General features: G+C 40.2%; 2 protein-coding genes across 5 annotated transcripts in view; one reads left to right on the top strand and one right to left on the bottom strand.

Annotated features, from left to right (window-relative positions):
* Positions 1–17,116, top strand: part of 5-HT2B (5-hydroxytryptamine receptor 2B) — a 65,752-nt gene that overhangs the window by 38,726 nt on the left and 9,910 nt on the right. For all 4 annotated transcript variants that reach the window (XM_026819237.1, XM_026819240.1, XM_026819239.1 and 1 more), the window contains 4 exons: positions 1,336–1,568; positions 7,285–7,504; positions 12,490–12,811; positions 16,557–17,029. In XM_026819237.1, coding sequence (XP_026675038.1) covers positions 1,336–1,568; positions 7,285–7,504; positions 12,490–12,811; positions 16,557–17,029 — 1,248 coding nt within the window. The remainder of the gene's footprint in view (positions 1–1,335; positions 1,569–7,284; positions 7,505–12,489; positions 12,812–16,556; positions 17,030–17,116) is intronic.
* Positions 4,425–17,116, bottom strand: part of Rpn2 (Regulatory particle non-ATPase 2) — a 48,627-nt gene continuing 35,935 nt past the window's right edge. The window contains exons 11-14 of the mRNA XM_018036103.2: positions 6,691–7,025; positions 5,506–5,858; positions 4,857–5,235; positions 4,425–4,715 (exon numbers count right to left, since the gene is read on the bottom strand). Coding sequence (XP_017891592.1) covers positions 4,645–4,715; positions 4,857–5,235; positions 5,506–5,858; positions 6,691–7,025 — 1,138 coding nt within the window. The 3' untranslated portion in view covers positions 4,425–4,644. The remainder of the gene's footprint in view (positions 4,716–4,856; positions 5,236–5,505; positions 5,859–6,690; positions 7,026–17,116) is intronic.

The raw sequence follows: 17,116 nt of genomic DNA, 5'->3' as shown, positions 1-17,116 counted from the left end.
ATCCAGTTACCGCGAACCTCTCGAGCAGGAAATTGTTCCGCAATTTTAAGAAGCTGCTTACGATGCGGTCGCTTGCTGGCTCGCGGTTATCGCGACGGGATTATTAAAATTGAAAAAAGAAAAACACGATCGAACAGTGCCTCTCTCCCTGCGCTGATAACGAGAGAGTTACGGTGTCCTCTCGCGCGTGATAACGTAATTCACTCGAGTTACTATCGCGTACATCTAAAATTGTATGTAGAATACATTATTTTGTATAACAAATTATTATTGATTCTGTTTATATGATATCAAACGGTGTATCAATTCGCTGTATCGATTACTGTATGAAATATATTTTAAGCGACGTAGCAATCATCATATGAAATATTTCTAGCCATTTTTATGATAGCGTATGATCCAAATGGGTTAAACAACTACTAACGGAAACTAAGAAAAATGGAGTGGAGAATCGCTTACCGGCGGAACCCAGGAACGAGTTTCTCCTTTCGTGCGACCCATCGTTGACCCGTGCTACTTCGGTTCACGTGCCGCTTGGAAATAAAGTAGCCCGCGGTGGCGAGGACTACGAAGGGTCGGACGTAGGAAATGCGGGGTGGCCGGGTAAGTTCAGACAGATAGGTCGGAACGCAAAGTGTCAGGCCGTCGCGTTAACGATGCTCGCGCGTCGGGCGAGCCCGGAAATCCGATCTCGACGGAAATTCTCTCGCCCAACACGGAATGCGAAATCACACACGTGCTTTGCACCGATCAGATTCCGATCAATCCACGACCGGTCGTAGATCGCGCTTTTTGCGCCCGATACCCGCACCAAACTTCCTAATTGCTTGCCAAATATTCCAAGTTTGGCCAGACCGAACATCCCGACTTCGAGATAAAACCTCGCTTCGAGTACTCGCGCCAATTACACGTAGGCCTGTATTCAGAGTCGTTACTTATATTTAAGATCGCCTTAAGCATCTGCTTAAGTCCCTGTTGCCTGTACAACACAGGGGATAGGAAATGCTGAAGACCATCTTAAAAGTAACGACTATGAATACCGGCCATAGACTGCGTTCGCGTTTTTGCTATTTTTATTCGAACCTATTTGCGATATTATTATTTTTTTTACTTGAAACTCTGTTCTGATAAAAATCAATTTAATGTGGAGATGAATTTCCTGACTAGCAATGAGACACTGGCTATCAAACAAATTTCATAGCTTCTGATAAATATGCTATATAATTTTCCGATAGCTAAAGAATGAAGCTATAAAACATTGTATTGTGTTGTCACTGAAGAATTGTAAAAATGTTTGATATTTTGTTACATAAAGAATATCCATTTTTATTGCAGGATATTTCCCCCTGCCGTCGGTTTACTGCCTCGTGTGGGTCTGCCTGGATGTATTATTCTGCACGGCCAGTATCATGCATCTGTGCACCATAAGCGTGGACCGTTACCTGAGCCTACGTTACCCGATGAAATTCGGCCGTAACAAAACTAGGAGGCGGGTCACGTTGAAAATACTTTTCGTTTGGATCCTGAGCATCGCGATGAGCTTGCCACTCAGTCTGATGTACTCCAAGGTGAGATATTAATTTTCGAATTACGATTTCCCAGTGCATTTCTCACATTAAAAATTTTCGTTGCTAATTAGTTGTGTTTAACGATGAAATACTGTGGTAAGATAATTAAAAATAAACTCAGCCTGACCTACTATTAATTCATTTTTCTGATTAAATTAATTAGTTGTAAAGAATTAATGATGAAATATCTCGAACGGGTTGAAAATAAAGGCACGCGGCAGAGGAAAAAATTCCGATTGTGCATGTTCACAGAGCGAATTGTACGAATATCTGCGTTGAAACGTAGTAAATGCGCGGTACCATGAACGCGAACAAATATCCGTGGCTTCTAAAAAAGAAAGAAAAAAAATCGGAATGCCGTACCATGAATATTGTAATTTAGGAGCTATTTTCTCTGATACGAATCGCGGCTGCACGGTGGGGTCTGCAAAGAATAAACGTGCATCGATTTGGGATATCATGGAAATTATCCGATGCATTGGTATTTGTATTTAAGTATCGTTTATCCGAAGCGCTCTGTAAGTATCGTCATGAACTCGGGGACTTTGTTTTCTGAAATTCCTTCTTCGATATTATCATTTCATATAAAATTGATTGAAAAAAAATACTGATGCATCATCGCTTCCCTTTAAAGAGGTAAAAAAATGATGGCAATGGAAGTTTAGTCAATATAAATCTACAGACGTTTCTAAGTTTTAAATATCATTATTCTTCTTTTTGGCTATTTTATTTTTTGGTGTATAAAGGAACAGGTAATGTGAATGTAATTGACTGAATTTGTAGCCGATACGAATTATGTTAAAAGTAGCCATTAAAGATATCCGGGTTGCGAGAGAGGAGAGGAACTGCTGGAAGTGTATTAGGCAGCATTTACTTGCCAGTAGCTCGTTTATTAGACCATTGATAGGCATTTTATGCTGTTTTCGTGCAGCACGAAACGTACAGTTCTTTCCCCTTACTTATGTTCCCCAATGTTAGAGGAGCTGAATAAACGCGTGCAGAAAACTAGCCATTAAAACAACTTCGGGAAATATAGTAGAACCCAATATCTTCAGCTATTTTATTCCAGAAATTTTTTATACCTACGCTTTCTTTCTTACGGAAATAGATAACAAAAACTGGTAGAGTTCGAATAAGAAAGAGTTCACAGGGAATTGATATAAAGGTATAAAAAAATATTTGTATATCCAAATTCTTATATTATCCATAAAAAGAATTTGAAAAGAACCGTCGAATTTCCGACGGAGAACCGGCAACATTTTAAGGAATTTCGCATTTGCATTTTCACGGAATTCGTGTCCGGATATCGTAAGAATAATTCAAAGTAAAGTTACGGAATCTCGTCTTCCGGAAGTTCGTTTCCCACGGGCGAACGTAGCGAACGAGAACGATTTTGAAAGACATGATCCTCCGTTACCAGTATAACATATTTCTGAAGTTTTGGTAACTTTCATTCCAGGATCGGCTCATATTTCATAATTTTTTTTAACAAGAAATAGCATCGCCGAAAGCCACGTGGACGAGGAAGTTGTGAATGTTTTCATTGGACACGCGGTTCATTATCATTTAAAGTGAAAACGAGGATCGAATTTAACTAACAGAGTCTCACAGATGGTCGGACACGTTTGATTTGAGACTTCGCATGCAGGAACAATTGGTTACGAGAGCCGTTTCACGGTTAGATATGCATACATCGTACTCAACCAACCGCGGCCGCGAATTTTCGTAGCGTATTTCGAGGATGCGTGCAAACTCGAATTTCGAATGGTAATTTCCCGCGAATTTCACACGATACCCGAATTGCCTCTAACGTGTAGCGTATGAAATTAATAATTTATGATACTCGTGTGTAAATGGCGTTACCAAAACTACAGCACAATCCCTGTCGGAAAGTTCAGAGTACGCAATAAACGAAGTATACAAAGTTTCAATGCCCAAAATACTACTTGCAATAAAATATATAAAAGAATAAATTGTTCTTCCATTTTTATTTTTTACAGATTTTTTTACCCAATATTTAATGTTACTGTATTTTCCGAACACTTTTTGCCAGGTTTTGTGCAGAAGATCGAATCAAATATTGCCACGTACCTTTTTCCTTTTTCTCTGCATCCACGTTGAGCTCCAACAGTCCTGATTAACAGAACACCATGTCCATAAAAGATGTTTCGCTACCACAGGGTTTCGAATTTAAATTAGATTAGGTGTCCCAATTGATCGACAGTCAATTGTAGTACAAGGGGAGAAATTCGCACTTCTCCCAGGTGCTAACACGTATTTCGCGTTCGCACGTGGCGAATCAAGCGTGATGTTCGCTCGTTCGAGCGAACTATGGCCCCACAGGTAAACGAGGCTAACGAATGAAGGCACACGTCACGCAACACGCCAATATTTCATCAAAGCCGGGACGATTTCGACAAAGGAGTATAGGCGAATGAATGGAGATGTTCTTTAGGAGTCGACTAACCGATCGAGACGTCTCAGGAATTGATGGATACTGATCCTATATGACGTTTTGTGTAATTCTTCGATTGGCGCGATCGATGAGACTTCGCTACGGATCTAAATCCCAGTTATATCGTTAATTCAAGCGGAACTTGTGCAGAATTTTTTAATGTAATATATTCTCTAATATTTTATATAAAATCTTGAACTTTATTCCAATTTCACATATGAAATATCGAAACACATGAAATGAATATTAAGTTTACTAATTGTCAATATTAAAACAAGTTGATCGTTAATTTGATAAATGATGAAACTCATAACGTATTTAAAGATAGTCATGAAATTGTGTAACATTATTTATTTTCCACCAGATATAGATATAGGGTATGAATAAACGATGACAAAATGTACCATTAGAGCAAATCATGTATTTATTACACTTCGAAACAAAGGCAGCGCTTCGATGATAAAACGGTCACTCGGCGACGATTAAGTTAATCATACGAAAATAAGAAAGGTAGTATCGGACGTTACTCGTCGAAATGAAAATTGCTGTCTATACAGCGAGCAATTACGTGCGTAATGAATGACACTCGCGTTGCGAATATTTTCTTGTCACGCCATTAAACTAATCTTCAGTGTATTCGAATGGTTCCGGTGGCTCCGCTTCTTGTTCCTCCTCGGGATGGGCGCCGTAAGCTGTAACAATTAAACACGACACGACAGTATATAGCAGTGTTACAAACACTTTTACAAAATCAATTTACAAAATCAATTTTTCTTCTAAATTAATGACAGAAAGCAAGTAATTTTAATTCTAAAGAAGGATGAGAGACTTACCGGTGACTGGTTCCACCAATTCTTCTTCGGTATCTGTTTTCACGTGTTTCACCATTACGATTCCTCCTATCTGAATGTCTTTGACGGGAACATAATGACTACCATCGACGAGCTGTATCATCTTGAGTTGCTGCCTCAGTACACGAGCCGGGTTCTGGAGTATTTCGAAGTTCGGCTCGGGTTCCTTCTTCTCTTTCTCGACTGTCTTCTCACCCTCCTCCTTACCCTTCTTCTCAGTTTTCTCCTTCGTCTCCTTAACTTCCTTTGTTTCCTTTGTTTCCTTCGTTTCCTTCGTTTCCTTCTCCTCTTTCTCTTTAGTCTTTTCCTCTTTCTCTTTGGTCGCCGCCTCGACGACCTCTTTGGTCGTCTCTGGTGGGTCCTGCGATTAAAAGTTAAAGAACGAAAATCAAACTAAGAGAATTAACCTTCATCTTAATTTGCGATCAGTCACTGTACCATAGAATTATCTTTAAGTCAGAAAAATGAAGTGCCAAGACATATAATGGATTGCATTCTCAAATAGACGCATTAAATTTTGAAATGAAATCATTATAAATAAAATACTGATAACAGAGAGTATTTCTCATGTTCTTTAAAATTGCTATAAAAAGTGACTCGTCTTATTAATGAATGATTGAAATGGACTAACCACTTCCATCTTCTCGTGCGAATCCCGGGCGCGCCTCTCGGATTCACGCCTTCGCGCCTTGGCAGCGATACTCAGAACAGCAGTGGTGATTTTCTCCCTTTCCTCACGCTTCTTCTCTTCAAGAGGCGCGGGGTAAGCGTAAACGCTTGGCCTGGCGTTCGAACGGAGTTCTAACTTGGGCATTTTCAGTTGCGCGTTCAGTACGATCAAGCAAGTAGGAGTAAAGGCTAGAGCCAAACAATGGGCCAACGGGAACCAGTACCAGTATTGGGTGAAAACCAGTGCACCCACCACTGCTAACATGTTCATGTGTCCCGTCCTAGACTGCAGTGACACTGTCACATTTCGACCCCCTAAAATCATTAAGAATTTCACATGCAAGCAAATATAAATACTGATATTAATTTTATGCGTAAAATATATTCGCCCATTCATAAGATTAAAGATGAATTTACATAAATATCCTTATTTTTAACAAAAGAGAGTGATCTCAAAAATTCCTAAACTACAACAATAAAACATCACGTCGACGTCTGATCAACCCGTTCGAGGATAGTCGGAATAACACCAGATCACAAGCTCGATAAACGTCAGACCGAGGTTCGATTTCACTATTTTCCGCTGGCCGAGAGAACAAACTCAGCAATAAGGACCTTTGATCGACGACCCGTATTATGTTCCTCCGTTCACGAAGAGCCAGCTTATCGGGTATCGTTAAAAGGATCGGTTGACTATGTTCTACGACTATACTCAAGATTCCTTATTAAACATTGGTCCCTTCTTATTAAAATGTAAGGCCAATATCTCGATTTTAATCAAAAACCATCCGAAACTATTTTGCTCAGATGCATATCTGGGCACTTGAAAATCAAGAATCAGATTTGTATTGCTTTTTTGTAACAACATGCAGATTGAATATATTCTTATTATGCAACTTATGAGGAATTTTGTGTTTCAATATATGAAAAGATTTATTAAATATGTTTTACTGAATGAAAAAGGCAGAGGAATAAAATAGGATATAAGCAAAGATCATTCAATTAAATGAATAATTATCTGCATTATTAAGCATGTGTTTAAGAAGACTATCAACCTTGAAAAAATTACAAAGAATAATTGATACGATAAATATTAATGGTAAGATAATTTCAAAAATGAGAAATACATATGAAATAAAGTGCTCACCGGCGTCGATGATTCCCTGGGCCAGAATGGCACCGAATTTAGCCATCACATCCTCGTGTTTGTCGACGATCACCTTCGCGTACAAGGCTCGGAAATCCTTCACGCGAGCACAGGTCGCTTCTGTCTGCTGGATCAGGATCATCGCGGACGCGATCAACGCGCCCTGTCGAACGAAATGCACCGAGTCATTTGTCATCGGGTCTAACAAAGCTATGGCTTCTTTCAATCCCGTGCCGGCACACGCGATTCCCAATGCCATGGCTGCCCCGTATCTTACATGAGGATTGTAACTCTCTGCCAACAATGAAACCACACTGGGACACTGTTCCGGAGTTCTGAAAGCAAATAATGAGCAGAAGACGTCAGCTTTCTGTTCAGAGAATGAATTACAGTTTATTAAGTAGAATCATCTCATTTTTCAAACAAATTGGTTCAGATAACTCAAATGCAGTTTTTATTTGCACAGACGTGATAAACAGTTATTCTAAAATCTGACAGAAATGCATCTCGATCACGATCAGTGATTTTGAACGCCATTTCTATCGATCACGAGATACGGTTACGCTAAGTGCATAATCTTGTTTACTGTTTCAGGAGGACGACTCGGTGTTGGTGGACGGTGCTTGTCAGATACCAGATCCGCTGTACAAGTTGATCGGCAGCATAATCTGCTTTTACATACCGCTGGGTGTGATGCTGCTTACGTACGCGTTGACGGTGCGACTGCTGGCAGAGCAGCAGCAGAATATCGGAGGAGCCACAGCAGGTTGGTCCTCCGGATGGCTGGGTGGCCCGCAGGGCCCACCACCCGGAGGTTAGTGTATTATCAGGTACACTGACTCGTCACACTCGCGATTGGATCATCCACCTCATATCTGTCTCCATATACTGTCTACCCTTCTCAGACTTACGTCTATTCTGTAACTCCTCTACCTTTCATATTCTTATTGTGCACGGAAATAAATATTGGTGAAAATATCTGTGCCTACTTTCTTTCGAAAACGATTGAATTCACAGCAAATAAATATCTCCGACCCGGACACTTTAATCAAATGTGTACTAAAATATCGGAGTTTTATTTCTTGAAGAATCATAGAGTGAAAACCAGACGCGAGGTGGGAATTTTCTCACAAAGCTAGGCGGGTTCAAATCCAAAGCAGAAGGAAATTCAATATTTCATTGTGTGTACCGAGAGAAGTTCGCAAGGCTCTTCGCTTTGCTTGCTCTTACTTTGCTTAAACGCGTTACTCGCAAGAAGCAGGGGGCTATGTTTGTTACAAAAGTGCACGTAACGGATTGAACAATGGACGAACGGGAAGTTTTAATACTAAGAGAGGAGCTCTTGACTCACGGTTACCCCATCGACTGTAAAAACTTTATAATCGCCTCAAGATTATTTATTTTCCAAGTTGATCAGGAAGAAAAAGTTCCGTCGCGTTTCAAACAGGTTTATGTTTTGTTTTCCGGTGAAGATTTCACGCGAGAGAAACTCTTCCATAATATCAGAAACTTCTGTGATATAAGAATTAAATATTTTATTTGATTAAGTAAAAAATATATGAGTAAATTAACTAAAGTATTTTGTAGTTTTGAGTATATGATCATAATTAGATACGGTGTGAATGAGAATGATAAAGTTGTCTCGAGACTATAATTACTCCTGAGAGATTATTCAATCGATCTCACTTTAGGATAATTCTATTTCACAGTTTGCCACATTACCATAGTTTTCACATGCTGGACAGATCTCCGTCGAGACTAAGAATTTGCAATTCGTCATAATTTATCGTTCATCACACCACTCGTTAAATTATAAAGCAAACTGAATAATTTAGAACAACATTCTGGAGTTACTGTATTTCTTTCTTATCAAAGCACAGACTATCTGAATTTTCTAAGTTTTTCTAACATTTAGTACACTCTCTCAAGAATTATTCGTTTTCTTTGTTCGTTCAGAATGTTATCTCCAGCGAAAGAAGCTTTTCTGCGTTTCACCTCAGAAATGAAACGTCAAAGTTGTGTCTCGTGACACGCTTCCTTAAGATAAAACTAACAAAGCAAGTTATTATACCCGATTTAGCAGAAACAGAGTTCTAGTTTTAGAAAAATGTCAATAATTCTTAGAAAAGGGACTAGTTTAAAATTGTACAGATTTCTCTATAATTTCCTAAAAATACACATAGAATGGGAGTATCTATATGAAATTTTCGTAAATATAATTAATAAACCGCGAGATTATTTTCGCATTGAAAATGCTAGGACGTGAGGAAAACGAAGTGGTCGGAACGCGATACGATGAAATCGAAGTGGATTTCATTGCGGCGAGGATCAAAGTCAGTATTCCTAGGGTAAGGAAGGCGAGGGTGGAGAGCAGGACGATTTTTAATCAAAGCCGGGAGGAGGAATCGAAAGGAGCATGTAAAAAACGCGAATAGCATCCGCAACCGGTACAGTTGGCGTGCCTCGTCGATCGGGGTGGGCTCCCTAAGAGCAGGGTATTACAGGGAATTTCGGTGTAATCCATGAATGGTTTCCCGGCCTTTGCCGCGGCCCGATTCGGCGGAGATTGCGATTAAGAGTTCTATAGATTGACCGGCCCCCTTCTTTGTTCGCCGATGCACAGCCTCCTTCACCAGAAAAGAAATTGATCTCTCTTCTTTTCTCGGCTGAAAAGCTCTAAAGTGAGGCTCCGCGCGGCCGTCACACGGGAAACTGGAGCAACCGGGCCAAAACAAGAAAAATCGACGCGATAAGGTCAGGTCTAATAATTGTCCCCAATGAGACTCTAAAATAGCAAGCAAATTGCAAAACGCGAGTGACATTCGGTGGAAAATTCAATACATCTTCGATACGAACATAAAGTAAAACACTTTACAAACGTGTCTCCGAAAGATATTTGATTTTCCGTAACATCGTCGTACGAATAAAAAAGGATTTGACATATACTTTAAAATTGTTTCGATTCATGACTCGAAAATACTCTAATTTTCATTGAAAAACTTATTTTAATTGGAAAATTTGACTGTAATTTGGCGCTTGAGAAGGTCTCAGCTGAAACAGCAATGAAAGCCATCGAGAAATTGCGAAGAAAGCTGGCGAAAGCTTTCAAGCAACGCGGCGACGACGACGGTAAATTGGGCCGTGGACGTGGACGCCTCCTTCGACTTGGAAGATTTGCATCGGTCAATTTAACTTGCAAATTGATCGCGTCCGCGTTTCGCGAACGCGCGCCAAAACCGTTCGTAAAACAAAAGGTAACGGGTTAAGAAGTGTCGGGAATCAGGTTATCCTAGATTACGTACAGAAAATTAGCATAGTACGTCGATTGAAATCAAACTTTTCCTTGCTGCGAATTATTTGCCACATGAAACCGTAGGCTCGGATATTAGTACTTCGTTTATTAATTCCATGCTCATGACGTTATGGAATATTATTGAAAAGTTATTGAAATAACTGTTCATTGATATTTTAATATCCCTTACTATTTGGCGAGTTTTATTAAAAGCGTATTCCCGTTAGAGCTTCAACGTTACCTCGCGTTTTTGTGACATTTGTTTAAAAATGTACCCTGCTGTTTTTCCTCTTTTGGAATCGGAGGAAGGAAATTAACTGTCAAGCTTTGCCCTATATTCGCAGTTATATCGGATGAAATAAATGGCAAAACTGGTTTGAAATACGTAATGGATGACAGTGGTATTTTGGTGGTGAAATGAATGCTGAATTTGAAAATCAGGGAGGATCGATACTTCAACCTCCGAGGCATCAAATATCATACGCGACAGTTAATATGTGAAAATAGACGTGGTTCCAAGAAGCGAAGCGAATTTTCAAACATTCCTTAATTAATCCATATCCGTCTTTCTACTTATTTAATAATATTACATCCTCGTCTATTTGCTAATGCACGTTTTATATATCTCTAAATTTTAAATAGACATTTGCAAATCGGGTACGCAAATTCATACGTTTTGCAATTCTAACGTAGAAACAGGGAAATCCGGGTACTAATTCCGCGGTATCATAAACGATTAAAGAAGACATTCAAGGAATTACGATTGCGGCAATGACATGCAAATTGCTCGGAGCACACTCGCAAATCAAATAAAATGCCTTCTCTCTTGTAAGTAAAAAAAGGAAAGGAGTTTGATTCACTGAACGCTCTATTATTGGCTGAAATTTACGCCGATTTATCCCCGTCATAATTCTCATAGTTCGGTCAGCTTTTTATCGCCGATCGAAACTGCCGCCCATCGCGTTATGTCCTATCCGACGCAATTACGAGAAATCTCGTGATTCGATAGCAATTTAGTTTTATCGTATCGCGATCTTCACAATTTCTCCACGATTCAACTAAAATACTACAGCCTTTACGATTACACGGTCCATTTCCGGTAATTTTAGTTTCAATGCACTTCTGTAAAAATCGTGTCGTTAACTCATGCACATCAATCTTATGTTCGTTACCTTTGCTTCTCATAAGTGAAACATGATTTGCGAAAACTTTGATGAAACTCTGAAATACAGTATGTACGAATGCAAATGTCTCACGTTTTGTTTGATGAATTAATCCAAATTAGCATTACTCGGAAGAACACAGGTCGTTTGGTCTGACTTTAAAAAAGTGTTCAGTTCTGTTCTTAACTATGTACTGTGTACTTTTAATAAGTGTCTTTATAAGATTGACTGGAAAAATTTTCTGTCACTTATTTCGATATCTTATGAACGGCCATTTGTCGGATAAGAAAGTTGGCGAGCAACGATGCAGGGGTCATGCAAATCCGTAGCCCATTATGCAAAAGTCCCCGTGCCGAACGTGACGCGATATGCTAAAAAGGACGCTTCCGAATAATCGTTCCGCGAAATTAATCAATAATACAGGCATAAGAGTGACAGGAGATTCAGAATGGGCGGTACCCGGCTGCGGACATAAATCAAACGGGGCCAGAAACGAAACTGGCGAACCGAAACGCTGTTGTTCCCTGTTTCTTGTACCTCTTAACTCATACAGACCACGGAACTTACCATTGTACAGTTGTTACTTTTTGTCACGGTTTACTGGTTTCCTGAATTACTCCACGGACGATTCACGAACGCTCCAACGTTATCATTTTAGAATTTATATTTCACTGGTTCAAATTCATATTTCATAGTAAATATAAATTGATTTTTAAACGATTATCTTACATAAACCGGAATGCTAAAAGACTGAATCAAAATACTAATAATAATAAAAAGAATTTACTTTTAACATAGGCATTTTTATAACGATAAAAATTCAATTCCCAGCGCAAATATCTCGATAATCCTGCGCATTCTACTAACACAGGAACTCAATCCAAACTTCCAACTCGTAGGAATACAAGGATACGTTTGGCCCAAATCGGAATTCAAAATCCCTAATAAGAAACGTCGACTAAAATCAGAACGAAATTGTCTGATGACGAGTGAACAGTTTTCAGAATATCGACGAGTTATGGCAGTTGATAACAAGAACGCGTAAAAGTCCAAACCAAACTATACATTACGCCGGAAGTTCTGATACTTAACGGACTTAGTTAGTGCATAATTATATTTGCTGAAATATATTGGTCCCTGAAGACTACAGCGATTCGTGCTTCCTTTAATACCTGACTACGTTGGATCGACTAAAACTTATACAAACTCCAGACCACGTTTACTTTTCGGTTTTACAATTATACATTAAAGCGAATAATGAAAGCTAGATAATTTTCCTTGGATCAATCAATATTTTCGCTATAGACGCGATCATTGACGAGTGGGGATATTGGTTGTTTTCAGGGTTGGATAGGCGAGGCACGTGGAAGCGGTTTCTGCTGAGCAAAAGCTCGGCCGGAAGCGGCGGCACGCCGCAGCACACTTCCGGTACTTCCACAGATACAGAGCTGACGACCTTGGACACCCACGAGCTCTGGCTTCCGGAGAGCGAACCGCCACCATCGGCCATGTCCGCGCTTCACGCCTTTGGCGCCGAGATGCTTAAATTGTCCAGGGGCCTCGAGGGGATCGCGAGTCCTGGAAGCCCCACGCCCACCGGGACGCCGAGATCCACGCCGCAACACTCGGTCCAGCATCATCAGCAACAGTGCAGTTCTCGCCACGGGTAAAGTTTCCTCCCAAGAGTGTTTAATAAAATTTGTTGCTAATGGACTTTCCTCGTTCCTAATTTTTTACGTTACGTACACACTGCTGATTTTTATATCAGAACGTTTCTGATTCGAAAAATAGGTAGGAATTTGTCTCATCCATCATTTATAGATTTCATTTTCGAAATTGACGCCGCAATTTTATATTAAATAAAAATGGTGGGCGTAAGATTGCTTGATTCTGACAATTCTCGAATCCAGACATCGGTTCGAAACAACTGTCATCACGGCGAATGCGTTCGGAGTACTCCCTGGAGTGCAGAGTAGAGGATCGTGTCTCGATTTGCGAAACGCGTTTCGCGGTCCCTTCAGAGGATCGCGAAAAGATTTATGACGGCCCTGGAATATTTCCTCCCGTATTTTCGTCTCTCGTATTCTCCTTGGAAATTGGCTACGGCGATACTTCCGATTGAATCGAACACGATTTTTATCTGATAAACCGAAACGCAGAATTTCGGAGACAAAATTAATTTCCAACTGCATTCTTCATCTCTTCGTTCGTTTAAATTCGTCGAGGCCAAGATAAGAATTGTTTAAAAACATATTCAGACTTGAAATTCCGTAGAATTTTCAAATTATACAAAAATGAAATTCGACTGTCGAACGACGTGACGCCCGAATGCAAGTTCCAGACTTCGTCGGAAGACAAGTTCGAGAAACACAGGGGCAACAATTTAACGACAAACTCGTTGAATCGATGGGCAGAGGAATTCCAGCGGAAACGGCATGAGAGATCGTCACAGCGAAGTTCTGGCAGGTTTCATTTCGATTCGAGGTCGACACGTTAGGCATCGTCGTCATCTCCTGATCTACTCCCCAGCGCCCGAACGACGTGTAAGCATCGTCGGGAAACCGTGGAACGTTATTCCATTCACGGAGATTGGCTATTCGTTACCGGTTCCACACTGACAACGAACCGAACGCGTGGGAACCACCAGTCAGGATTTTCCCGGATTTTCGAGTGGGGCAAAAATTGATGAGAGAATTTATCCTCGGTTACGGGGACCTCGTAAGTTTGCGGGAATAATGAACAACGAGGAGGGAAAAGTGTCAAACCAGAGACAGAAGATGGATGGACAGTATCCCTATTACAAGTTTCTTCTTACATTGTGAATGCGTAATTAAGGCGTTGCAAGTGACCGAGAGAAAATTGTGTCTTTAGTTCAGAGTAATATCATGTCTTTTATCAAAGTATGAACCGTTTCATGAAGTAGACAGTTTTTAAATAATTTCTTAAATCTCGTCAATGAAGATTGAATGCTAATAGTATAAAATTTCGTTAGGCAGTTCAAGAGTTATCACAGTAGATTTTGACATGCATTAGAAAAGTTTTATATCTTATTGACGTCGAATTAATAATTAACAGACACATGCATAGTACAAATAATGGTATCTCTGTCCCTTCTATTAACATAAAGACAGGAATGTTTGACAGGAAAGGTGTGTGGAAAAAGGCATTTCCAGGACAATTACCAAGCCAAGCTCCAAGTTCTCGTGAAGTTGCGAACGTTCAAAGAGAGTATTCAAAGCGACGGGTCGCATCGCGGAGACCGGCGAAGTCCCGGCTTCGAACCTGCGACAAGAATCCTTTGTGGAAACGACTAAGTGCATTCCTTTATTAGACGAGAGAAGAGCAGTTTATTTAAGTGCCACGACGGGCATCCACCGGGCCCGTTTTGCACTTTGAATGCTGCTGGTTAAGTGCAATTCAGCCGGGAGAACCGCAGTGTATAATGGCTTTCCTTACGGAGGATCGACCTTTGCAACTTTTACAGTTGACCCTTCACGTGTTTCTCCTATTATTTTTTTTTTTAGAAACATTCCATATTTTTTATGAAAATGCGTGGAGACCATAATTACCGATTGGAAAAAGAATTTCCTTTATTTGATTCCATTTTGCTAATTAAAACCTAAAATGTAGTTTTTCTACGAGAGGCTTTGGTACTTATCCTGAAAAATGGAATGTCGATTATGCATAACGTTCGATACCACTTTATAGGAGTGGACCATACTTATGACCAAAAATGTTCAGATTTCGATAACGGTCATCGAGTTATTTAATAACGGTGAACGAAATACAGTACCGATACCACCAAGCGAAGATTCTTCATCGATGCGGCTTTTTATTCTCCCCAGGCAACTTCATTATTGCAGAAATTCCTCGAATAACACCCTTACTGTTTTTTGAAATTTCATGGCGTTTCATAATAGCTCGAATCCATCCAACCCTCCGATCGTGCGTGAACATAAAAATAGTAGTTTTTCAGATTGAAAAAGATACTAGACACTTTACCCTTTACTTAGAATATGCAACTCTCTGTGATTATCACACAAATTTATATTACAATGTTTTATACTGTAACAGATGAGTTATTTTTCACGTTAGAGAAAAATGCAATAAAAGAATTCAACAGGAATGTCAATTGCTATAGAGCACAGATTGAAGATAGGAAAATGTACACAAATTTCATGTTGGTCCGATACAGCAAACAGAAACGTTGAATACTTTCGAAATTGAAACTGGGAACAGGGTTATTGTTACCGAGGCCGACTCGATCGTTGACCAAGGTCTTCCCGTTCGGTCGACCGATGCGGCTGATTGAAGATACCCTCGAGTGTTTGGTGGAAAAATCAAAAACGCGAGCGTATTCTGCCCACAACGACACTCCACGTTTTTTTACCCTCCTCTTCCATCGATAGGTATCTCGTTTTCGATAGCCAACGTTCATTCATTCGATTCAATTATTCGGGCGGAAGGATTGCAGAACCGTTTTCAAGATACTATTAAAAATGGCAACATGAAACCAGATACAATATGGATTACAACTTTTGGAATATGAAAACAACTCTTAACTTAAAGTAATCTATCTATTTTAAATGTCAATTTAAATATTCTTTCCTCATCGGTTTTCATTTCAACCTTCGTAACTCTTAATTGAAATTGTACTTGTATCCCTTCGAGATTCCTAATTACTTTTAACTTGAAGATTTCTTGCACTCCAGTCCTACAATTTAATTATATTCCCCTTAATTTTAATCTGTTGGCCACGGCTCATTTCGATGAGTCCCGGCGATAAAAACCGGCGACTTTGACTTTGGGGATGGCAGATGGAAAGCCAGTGGAAGCAATAATGGCCGACTGATCTCCAATAATGGATAGAACGCGTCAAAAGTGGCCGGGCGCAGCTGCGTTTCATATGCGTCCGATTTATAGCGACGACGCGGCATCCATCGACCTTTTTTAACTCGAAGTCCCGACTTCCTGCATTTTTTTACCTCTCCCGATCCATTACGTTGCACGTCCCACCGAGAGAAAGAAAGGAAAAAATGAGGAGCCTCGGTCTCAATGCAGTTTTTTTTCAGAACAGCTTTTTTTTAAAGCTTTAGTTCTTTGACTCGTTGACAGAAGACAGACAATAACTCTATACGGTGTATACAAATTCTTGTTTCACGCCCCAAATTCCTTACACTGTTCTATTTAATATTTTTTATTCATTCGATGTAACTCAACATTCTATACTCACGGAATAAAATTTCAAATAGTTCTTCGTTTACATATTTCCATAAGACTTCTCACTTTGTTTTAGCAATTTCATTTATGGACAACAAACTAAATACAAACTTACAAAGATAAATCTCAGAAACTTTCACTTCCCTTTAACAATGTGACAACTTTGCAAGACTAACTTTGAAACATTCCAGAAGCGGAGAGAGCGGAGGTAGCAGTGCTTCCGGTTCGAGGACGAGCCTGTCGATTCAGGAGGACCTGAGTTCGCCGACGCCGTGGAAGCATCGGCGACGAGCGTCGACGTTCAACGAGGCTCACCTGGAGCGAGCGGAATCGAACTCGCCGAAGACTCCTAGGAAACGATCGTTCAGCTTCCACGAGCAACCGGTGTTCGATCGTCACTGCGGTAAGAATTCATCGAACGAGGAGAGGAAGAGCGAGAAACGGGAGAGCGAGATTGCTCCGCAGTCTCCACCGCCTTGTACCTGCCCTCACTTCGGCGAGTCCTCAAAGAGACCGCAACCCGAGACGCCGATAGTCACTAGCGATGCGAAACCGGGAAAGAACGTCGAAGCGTTTGCGGGGAGAAGCAGAATAGAGGCTAGCAGAAGTTATGAACTGAACTCCATTGTCACTTGGAGAGGAGGGAGGAGAGGATCCAGTTTAGGTAGGTGACTAAGGAATAAGTCGATCTTATGAGTATAGAGAAAACTGAGTAACTAAGGCAATGTAGAATATCGATGAATCTTGGTCT

Source organism: Ceratina calcarata, unplaced genomic scaffold (genome assembly GCF_001652005.2).
Source record: "Ceratina calcarata isolate Rehan_Ccalc_2016 unplaced genomic scaffold, ASM165200v1 scaffold97.2, whole genome shotgun sequence".
Lineage (NCBI taxonomy): Eukaryota > Metazoa > Arthropoda > Insecta > Hymenoptera > Apidae > Ceratina > Ceratina calcarata.
The sequence above is the reverse complement of the archived record's forward strand: the minus strand, read 5'-3'. Positions and strand labels throughout refer to the sequence as shown.